General features: G+C 37.3%; 1 protein-coding gene across 3 annotated transcripts in view; it reads right to left on the bottom strand.

Moving 5' to 3' along the window:
- Positions 1-2,072: 2,072 nt before the first annotated feature.
- kif6 (kinesin family member 6) overlaps positions 2,073-10,747 on the bottom strand; it is a 59,540-nt gene continuing 50,865 nt past the window's right edge. For 2 of the 3 annotated variants that reach the window (XM_088434038.1, XM_088434040.1), the window contains 4 exons: positions 10,633-10,715; positions 8,423-8,506; positions 6,431-6,546; positions 2,073-2,691 (listed from right to left, as the gene is read on the bottom strand). In XM_088434038.1, coding sequence (XP_088290164.1) covers positions 2,675-2,691; positions 6,431-6,546; positions 8,423-8,506; positions 10,633-10,715 — 300 coding nt within the window. In that variant the 3' untranslated portion in view covers positions 2,073-2,674. The remainder of the gene's footprint in view (positions 2,692-6,430; positions 6,547-8,422; positions 8,507-10,632; positions 10,716-10,747) is intronic. The other variant, XM_088434039.1, reaches the window with a different exon arrangement.

A 10,747-nucleotide genomic window follows, 5' to 3' on the forward strand; every position in this document is an offset into this window, starting at 1 on the left:
AGCTTAGAATTGTCTCACTGAAATCATCATCAATCATTGCCTCCAAGGGCACTAACACACTGATGCAGGTTTTTAAACTAGCTAAAAATCCGGGTAGCCCTTTTCCTCTTTGGCCCAGAGACATGATGTAGATGATTTCCTAAAACAATCTGAAACGGTGACTGGTCATACCACAAAAAACTTTTTTACTTAGTTTCAGTCCTTATGAGAGAAGTCGGCACTGTTTGTGGGTGTTGTCTATAGCAGTGGTTCTCGAAGTGGGGTCCGTGGACCCCCATGGGTCTGTGGAGTGACCATGGGGTCTGTGAATTAATTTTGGTTATTAACAACAGATATATATGTGTTAATTTTATTTTATATTAAACTGTAAATGTATTCATGACTCTCCAATAAAGCAATGAATTCAACCAGTTTAATATATTTTTTTTTAATTGTTTTGAAATTTGTCCCAGATCCACTTAATCCACGTCATCATCAAAGACCCACATGCCCGCAATTCCTTTGCTATCTACTTAGCTATGGATGCGTCCATCTTGTGAGGAAAAGTGCGCTATTGCACCAAATTCTACCATGCTTTTTGCATCTAGAAGTGCTTGCTAAGGCCATGAAACTAGCAAAGCTAGAGAGGTACCTCACCACAAACCAAGTTCAAGGACTTTTTTTTTTGTTTTCCTTTTGTTTCTGCAAACATTTCCAATGGGCAACCTCGGAAAATTAGCTTTCCTAATAGGGGTGCCTGCCTTCAAAACATTATCTATAACTTCCATTTTGCATGGTAGAGTTTTAAACATGCAGTTGTAGATGCGGCAATGAAGTTTGTCAATTGAAAATGTTTGTCTGAAGTGTTTCTGAATCCACGCAGCACTGTAATGGCACTTTTCAATGCAGGTGATGACCATTCATCGTTTGGTTTTGGTCTTGCTGCTTGAGTACATCGAGAGATGTTTCCAGATTCTTTGATGATATAGTGGAATATAGATGATGAAATCTGTTAATTCCTTGCAATTGTACTTTGAGAAACATTGTTGTTAAACTTAGTCTCAAACAACTATTTACTGACGCAGTTTGGTCACTAAGTGGTGAAACTTGTTCCATACTTGTTTTTAAACAAGTGAGCCTTTCTGGGATACCAAAACATGATATTCATCTGTTTCCAATTAACCTTTTAACCCGTGGAATGTTCCAAACGGGTGTTTTTGAGCATTTCTAAACTTTCTCAGTCTTTTGTTACCCATGTTCCATCTTTTTTGGATATTGAAATGAAATTCAATGACAGAACATTAGAAAACAAAACAAAAAACAAAACAATTTGGTTAACCACTTTGGAAATTAAATAGCTTGTCTTTGTTTTATCTCGTCAATGTTCTGACTTGAAATTGGAGTGAGTGTGTATAAAGTAAGGGTTATCCATTAAAAAAAAAAAAAAATCTTAATGTCCACACGGGTCAAGAGACGCATCCACTTTTGGTCACCAGCCAATCAAAGTGCACCTATACATAAAACCTCAAGATAAAAAAAACATCTGCCACGACTTACTTCAAGAAGACTCAAGTGTTTCTCCACGGTAACTCTGATGCCCTGATGCAAATTGTGCAGCTGCTTCATCTGTCAAACAAATCAATGCAAAGCCATACAAACAGATTGTTCCCACGTGGTCGCTTTCGCTTCGGGGGTGGGTGTGCGGCAAAGCCTTCGAGGAGGCTGCGTGCCTTGATTTTGATGACCCGCAGCTGCTGACAGAGGCACTGAATCAGTCTAGAGCTTTGAGGCAGCCGGATGAGACAAATCTGCATTGGTGGGATGGAATTTGCATTAATGTAGTAAGGTAAAAGCACAAATAGCACAACCGGGCCTTGTTCATACCTGTCAGTTCGATCAGAGGTGCACAAGCCGGGCTCTAAGAAGCACTTTTACGTGCCCTCATATGAAACAGGCAGTTCATTATACACCCACTGTCATACATTATGCAGGGAACTGAATTAGAATTTAACGACCGTAAGCCTATACAGACTTGTCCAATGCATGGTGAGATAACAGCCACAACTTCATTGAGCTACCAAGGGATTAATGAACTCTGTATGTGATGATAATTTATTCCAAATTCTGGATCATAATCACCATCCAGATCAATACAATACAAAAGTCAATAATCTCAAATATGGAAGGATTAAAAAATAAAATGATGACAAGAATAAAGATTGATTCTTTTTTTTGTAGCACATTTTTGAGTGGCGCCTCAGTTGACCACAAAAAAAGTGATATTACCGCTTTACAAAGCTGAGCATGATTACACTTTGTCAGATGGCCGTAAATATAAATAGCTGTAAAAAGAAGCAGTTTGCTACATGTAAACATGTTTGTGCACAGAATGCTCAAATAGTTACAACTCATGACATACCGAAACCAGATGGTTTCCCCTTGCTGTCTCCCCTCTCATATCTTAAAACAAACTTTGTTTCCATCAAATGGATGACAGGGGCTTTCATTTAATATTATGCTGCTGCTCATTAAGTACACTGGCAGTGTCTCTAGCAAGATATGTCGACATTGAACCGCTTTCTTGATTTCATGTTGAGGCTCCAGTCGTGAACTTTGCTCCCCATGTCTCCATCATTAAGCGTCAGTGACATTGCAGGACAACTTCAGGCATCCTTGGTTTCTAAACGACTTGATGTTATTTCCGAACCGCACCTGGAATACACAAGGCATATGCCACACCTCTTTTTGAAAAAGCATAGAGAAACTTATTTAAAAATTGATCCTTCGTACTAATATTTAGACAATTTTATTTGTGCAGTGTATAATATTTACATTTTTGTTACAGAATTAAGGCTGAAATTCATCTCTGATTTAAAAGAATTTTGTAAGAAGCAACATTACCAAAGCAAAAAATATACCTAGAAATGAACATACAAGAAAGCACGATCATCATCATCAAATGAGCTTTTTGTCAGCAAAGAAGTGCCGGTACATATTTGAAGAAAAAGCATAATCTTCTGAAGGAAAATTTCGTCCTCAATTTGTTTTTGTGCCTGATGGGCTCACAAAGCCATTCCATGAGAATGTGTGTGTGCACATGTATGAGCTCAGCCTTTCTGGATGTCTTGTGGCAAACCACAAGACACCCTAATCCAATTTGGTGATTGCCAAAGCAAGCAGCTACACAAAAGGTCAATTTAGAGGACTGATAAAAGAATCACATAAAAAACAAAAGGACAATGCGCATAGCTTTAATGATTTAAAAAAATACTTTGAACTGAAACATTAGCAGCAACATTTTCGACCCCGGAAAAGACTTGTTCATTCTTCCTCTAGAGGGCAGTGTTGATTGTAAAAAAACAGTGGTGTAATCAAGGAAGTACAATATACATATATAATACATATATAATACATATATGAACAGTGGTGAGCCCTGGGGGCCAGCAAGACCTTTTTTTTTTTTGGGTCGCCTAAACATACTCATAAAACATATTTATTCATAAATCTAATAAATAAATAAATAAATAAATAAACAAATATATATATATATATATATATATATATATATATATATATATATATATATATATATATATATATATATATATATATATATATATATATATATACAGTCGAACCTCTATATAGTGAACCTCTACAAAGTGAATCTCTCTTCATAGTGAACGAATCTTTACGGTCCCTTGCAAAACAGCTATATTTGACGTGTATGTAAAACCTCCTCATAGTGAAACTCCACATAGTGAATAATCTCTTCATAGTGATGCTATTAGTCAGTCCCTTGACAGCATCTACCTCTATATTGTGAATATCTGAACTTATCGAAAATTGTGAAGTTGTAAAATTGGGCGCACTGTCGGGATTTCCTCCCTGCCTAGCCGCTCTCGCGCGCCGCGACTTTCTCTTGCATTTTCACTTCGTCCGCCGTCCACTGCGCATGCGTTTCTCCGCTGGTCATCCCTCCGAAAATTCTAAGATGTCGGAATCTGCCGTGAAAAGTATGGATGCTAGATCTATAAGTCGGAAGCGAAAGCCTTTGTCGTTGGAGGAGAAGTGCGACATAATTCGGAAGTGTGCGAGTGGAGTGAAGCAGAATGCCATTGCAAAGGAGTACGATGCTTCGCCTGCTGCGATATGTGGCATTCTGAAGAAGAGAGAAGAGATAATGCGACTTGTGGAATAATAATAAAGATATTTGTTCAATGTAAAATGTTTTTACATTAGTTTTACCGCATTAGATTTTAGTGTTTAAACAACTTAAGTTGTTTAATGTACATTTATTTACATATTTATTTTTAAAAAAACGTATATAAAATTATTTACATATTTATTAAAAAATTATTCACATATTTCATCAATGAATTCTGAACATTTTAGGAAAACCTCTATAAAGTGAATCTCTCTTCATAGTGAACTTCTCTCCTCGGACCCTTGAAGTTCACTATGTAGAGGTTCGACTGTATATATATATATATATATATATATATATATATATATATATATATATATATATATATATACATACATGAATGATGGATTATGAACTTAATCCATTCAGCGGCTATGCTCGTAACTCGAATTGCTTGTATGACGGGCAATCCAAACCTATGTTAATTAGTGAATACGTGCAACGCGTACAAAAATCTTAGGTAATAACATCACGACTTTCTACACATATTAAAAATGAGTAACATAATCTACTGTACAGTGAAATTAAATAGCATAAATATACAAAGGAAAAATGACATTTACCTTTGGGGCGACGTGACTTGAGCTGGGTGGAGGCGGAGGGGAGCAGAGACGAACCGGCAGAATTTATTTATTTATTTTCTTACAGGAGAACTTTTCTCAAACTAGAACATATCACCGGCGATTTCCTTCTCTTTAATCCAAAATAGAAGAAGCCTCTCCATTTTCTTGTTGACCGAGGTCCGTCCCCCGGCAAGGAAAGTCTTGCCCTTAGAAGATTGCCGAGCAGTTACGGCCATACTCACTAGCACGGTTAACTATGCATGTGCTTCCTTCGTATTTTTTTAATTATCTCCTGCTTCGTTTCTATTGTCATCATCCTCTTACTTCTTCCTTTACTGCCACTTGCAATTTTAGAAGCCATGTCTAACAGATAAAGTTTGCAAAGTCTTCACAACACACCGACCAGCTGTGCCATCAAGCTAGATGAAGGCGTTCGGCCAATAGCATATCGGCATTTCTGTGATTGACGTGACGCCGGCCAATAGCATATCCGCATCTCGGTGACTGATACCGGGACTGTGACTTTAATCGACCAATAGCATATCGGCATCTCAGTGACTGAGACCGTGACTGAGACAGTGACTGTGACATTATAAGACCAATAGCATATCGGCGTTACCATGTCATAGAATAGTTCGATTTTATTTTATTTTATTAATATTTAATTTTATTGATGCAGCAAAGCGAAAAAAATAGTACGGACACACTGACTGGCATGTTGGGTTGTTTGTAAGACAAAAGGTTTGTGCGTAAGAGGGGGACAAAAAACGCCACGGTACACGTTCGTAAGATGAAAAGTTTGTAAAAAAAAAAAAAAATTATATATATATATATATATATATATATATATATATATATATATATATATATATATATGTACATCCATTTTCTATAACCGCTTATCCTCACAGGGTCACAGGCTTGCTGGTGCCTATTCCAGCTAAATTGTCCTTATGTGTGATTGGGTGCGTGAATGGTTGTTCGTCTCTTTGTGCCCTGCAATTGGCTGGCAACCAGTTCAGGTTGTCCCCTGTCTACTGCCTGAAGCCAGCTGGGATAGGAACCAGCAAGCATGAGACCCTTGTGAGGATAAGTAGGTCTAGAAAATGGATGGATGGATTTTAAATGTTCTGGAAAGAAAGTGTTGCTTTATTAGCCTATATTACAGGTGAAGAAATGTATAACACTTTCTTAGCCTTATATTACGGGTGAAGAAATGTATATGTGTGGATTCTCAAGATCTGGTGCCATATTGATGTTATCATAAGGCATATTAGGTAGCGATGAATATAAGGCCCAGGGTTGAAATGCACGAAACACAAATAATAATGAAATAACACGTTTTAATTTACTTTTGTATCAACTTTGTGGACACACAGATTAATTGTACTGGCTAGTATAGTAGAATAACTTTCATTTGGTCTGCCTATCACTGCACATCACTGGCAAAGCAGAACAGGTAAATTATAGTTTTTGACCAATTAAGTGAAATCAGATCATTTCTGTTGGCACACTTGATGGTCTCCAGGTTACCTCCAGGCTACATAGATATCTGCAGAAACCTTGTTTTTAAATCTCACATACCTCCTGGAGTGCCTTCACGTACCAAAAGGAGTATTTGTACCCCATTTGAGAACCAAAGCTCTAAATTACAGTGTATGTACGTGTATTTGTGTATTACCTGTCCTGTTGAGAAGGTTTTGTCGTGCTCTGATGAAGGCTAGGATGTCTGCATCGGTCTGTTGGTCTCCGGTCAGGGGAATAGAGGATGGGGATAGAGAAGACTTGGAAAGGGCTCTATAATACAAACACAAAGTTGAATATTGCTTGACAATGTGCTGATTGTTCTGTTTTCTTCATTCATTAGTGTACTGCTTTTTAAGATCATATATGAGCTTGACAGGCAGTGTACACCCTCGGCTGGTAACTAGTGACATTCACGTGTATGAACAATTTAAAACCTTCAATAAATCTAATGCACATTTTTTAAACGTGGGAGTAAGGACAGATGGAACATGAAAACTTCACATAGAAAGGATTGCCAAGAGTCAAACTAACTATATGCCAAGGCATGCTAACTATATGCTGCACTGTGCTGCCATAAATATCTCTAATTTAATACAAACATTGTGGCTAACATTCGGTAATACATAACTTTCCAAATGTGTGTGAGTAATTTTAGAGGCTACATTTTTTAAAGCCCTTTGCTCCATTTAGTTCTCGTTCCATCCATTGATCCATCCATTTTCTTTACCGCTTGTCCTCATTATGGTTGCGGGTTTTTTAGAAATTTTATACATAATGGAATTTCTACAGAAAACAAAATCCAATAGGAAATTTAATATCGCTTTAAAAGCTGAAAAAATGTCAGCCTCAAACAGATGTGAGACATTATGACATGCGTTGTTTTCTCCATGGGGGTAACTGATGAAAAGTGGCTCTGTAGTGATTCGAAGCAATTGAGATAAGACACTCATGTTTTTTTCTTCTGATAAGTACTTTGCATATGTCTGTGATGCAAGTACCCCTGTGGTCTGGACAAGCACACTTATCACTGCTATGACACTTAAAATGCACAATCAAAATGAAATCAAATGATGTTGACCTTTCCTTGGTTGAATCTTCAGAGTGGGAATGACTGCTGCTGTGTAAATGGGAGTGTGAATGCTTGTCTCCATGTGCTCTGTGGTTTACTGGTGACCAATCTTGAGAGTATTCTGTCTATGACCAACAGTCAGGTGGGATAAACTCCATTTCCCCATAATTGAACAGTAAACCAGAGTTAGCCATAAAGCAGATGGATGCTTAACATATAACATACACTGTGTGTTTGTAAATCATAGAACATTCTACATATATATTAAAAAATGATATCAAAATAGTATAGTAAGTGCTACTTATACATAATATACATGCATAAAATTAAATCATGAATACAAATAGTATTATATAGTAATAGATTAAATAGTGAGTATTAAATAGTAATATATGGGAATTATTTACCTTTGAGTGACGCTTGTTATGGCCATATTCCCTCGTAAGGGTAGCCTAAGTAAGATAGCTTAGCTTTCTACATATTTCTTGATTATCTACAGCTTTGTTTCCAAACAAATCATCTTCTTCTCTCTTTAACATCACTAGCAATCTTGGGACTCATGGATAACCAATTCACGTTTGAATTAAGCACTCACATGCATAATAAATACAATACTGAAAGCACTCTCACACGAGATCAAGTCTTTGCAGCCATCTTTGTGACCCTGTGCTCCGACCAATAGAAAACCAGCATCTTCATGACCTCATCTCGCTGACCAATAGTAGACCGTAATCTTAGGGAGTTAAGATGCTGACCAATAGCAGACCAGCACTGTAGTGACACGTTGCAGCAGACGCAGTTTAACGCCAACAGAAAATAAGAGCAATTACCTAAAAACGCCTCAAGAGGGAGGCAACAAACAACAAAACACAACCAACCCCACAGGTCATGACAGTTGTTGACGTTAATGGTAATGCAGGATAAATGGCTTAAAGAGGGGACGTAAAAACCCAGTATTCCACATCGCACAAGCTAGGGACGCTGTAACCCAGGGGTCCACTGTGTGTGCGTGTGTGTGCATGTGTGTAGTATTGGGCACAAATTATCAAAAATATTCTCGTTGCCAAACTGTTTTACCTCCACTCCGATGAAGTGAAGTCAGCCAATTGTTCCTCATGTACTGGATTGGGCCATGCTGGCTTGGAAATGAGGGTTCTAAATCTGTAAGAAATTTGAGATTCACATTAACAGACAAATAATCTTTGAGCCTTATGCAGCCCTTTTATGCAGTGATGATACAGTGTATAAGTATTCAGAGGTAACGGCTGAGCTATTGTCCTGACTTGAGTAGTCCCTGTCTGCTGAATGATAATGCAGCTCAGACCAGAACTTGCCTGCATGTATCTATTTGAACCACAAGAGGGAGATATAATGAAGATACGGCCACTGAAAGTGTTGCATTGTCAATGGTTTGACATTTTTCTAAAAGCTAGTAAATGCCGGATGAATAGAACTGAAGCTGCACTGTAGATTTGATATGAAATGTCGTGTGCTTTCCGTAGGTTTTCTGAAAGTGCTTTGGAATCCTCCCACATTCCTAACTCTTAAGGTGTGAGCGTGAATGATTGTTTATGTGTGCCTTCATCCACAGGCATCTGGGAGAGGCCCTTGTTCACCCATGACACTTGACAAACATAAGCGGTAGAGAAAATGGATGCAAGGACGGATGGATGTCCAAGCATGATATACTGAATACTAACTGTAACATTTAAAAGCAAAACCAAAAACATGACAACCAGAAACATGGCTGTCATTATAGACTGGCAGCATGCTAATTATAACTACAAAGCATTGTTTTCAGAACATTGTTTTCTCTTTTACTTTTTTTTTCCACCAAAAGCTATCAATACAACATGTTGCAAAGCTTTGAAAGGATGGTTTGCATGACTGAAAATACACACACATGGACAAAACTGTTGGCATCCCTCCGCAAACGAAACCCTCGACCACAGGGGTGACATAAATACATTTAATGTGACTACAGCCATGCAATATTAAAAATATTTGATTAATGAAAGTTAAATAATGAAAATCAGACATCAACAGACATATAAAAAAAAAGACTCATGAACTCTTGACCTGGGGAAAAGACAAAACAAAAACATGGTACCCCTACTCGGGGAAGCCTAAGATCCCGAGGAACAGACCTTACATTAAAGGTACACTGTGTAAGATTTAGAACGGTTTTCGTTACGGACAGCAGGAGGTGCTGCAGGTGCTGCATTTAGCATTGTCTGTAGCTATAACAAACATGTCAGTCTTCGGAGAAGTGTCACCCCCGATGTAATATAATTGATAACTAGACCCATGATTATATTTAAAACATACTGTTGGTCATTAAAAAGACATTTATTTGCAAGTTTTTGAAATTTACAATCATTTAATTTATTCCTTTTTAGTGAAAAACAGTCTAAATGTAACACACTGTCCCTTTTAAGAGGGATCTGCCTGCAATCAGACCCACTTGTTTGCATTTTCCCTGTGATTTGTAAATGTGCATCCATGGCACTAGATGGTGCAGTGGAACTCTTTTTTTAAAACGTTTTAAATTGCTGTCAACATGTTTTTTTTTTCTAAATCACATTAATGTTTACCATATAGTAAGTTGCTTGAAGACTGTCTTATTGCCAATAAAATAAAATTTTAATTAATTGGCATTCATTGTTCTTGTCTAACTAATATTCTGGGTAATCTCCTGCAACCCCCACAAAAAAAAAAAATAATACCCTCTCCCCTCTCCTTCCTCTGGTCCATGTTTAATGTCAACAAATAGCACAGAGACTACTTTTCACCCTTTAAATGGGCCTAGTGACTTCTTACATGAATGAAGAATCCTATTTTGCCTAGTATCATTTTCACCCTTTCTCGGGTACTATCATTTTTACCAAGACAATTTCATGAGTTGTTTTGCTCGAAAACGATTCTATTTAACCACCATTTAAAAACAATGCTTTATTTGCATCTGACCACTTTTTTTTTTTTTCCAGAGGGGTACCAAAAATTTAAAAGGCATGGTTAATTTAAGAAAGGTGTACAATGCAGAAAATGCAATTTAGACTAACTTTTGATACCGTAGAGCAGTAAATCTGAATAAAATACTATCTGACAATAAAACATTGCTTGCGTGGTAAACTGTAAAAAAAAAAGAAAAAAGAAAGATATTTTTTCATTTTGACAATTACAGCCCTAATAAAAACTACTACCTTCATGGTAGGATGGTTCAGGAAGGGCTCCTATAGAAGATCATAAACATCAACTTAAGTAAGGAATGAATGAAAGAAACTCACTCCAAGTCTGGAGAGCCGTGCGAGGATGGCGGTGAGGTTCCACACAGAGATTTTGCGTGACATTTGGCTTCATCTTTTGTCTCCTATACATCATGTCACATGTCACAGAGAGAAA

Source organism: Hippichthys cyanospilos, chromosome 14, assembly GCF_059441005.1.
Source record: "Hippichthys cyanospilos isolate Australia breed blue-spotted pipefish chromosome 14, RoL_Hcya_1.0, whole genome shotgun sequence".
Classification (NCBI taxonomy): Eukaryota; Metazoa; Chordata; class Actinopteri; order Syngnathiformes; family Syngnathidae; genus Hippichthys; species Hippichthys cyanospilos.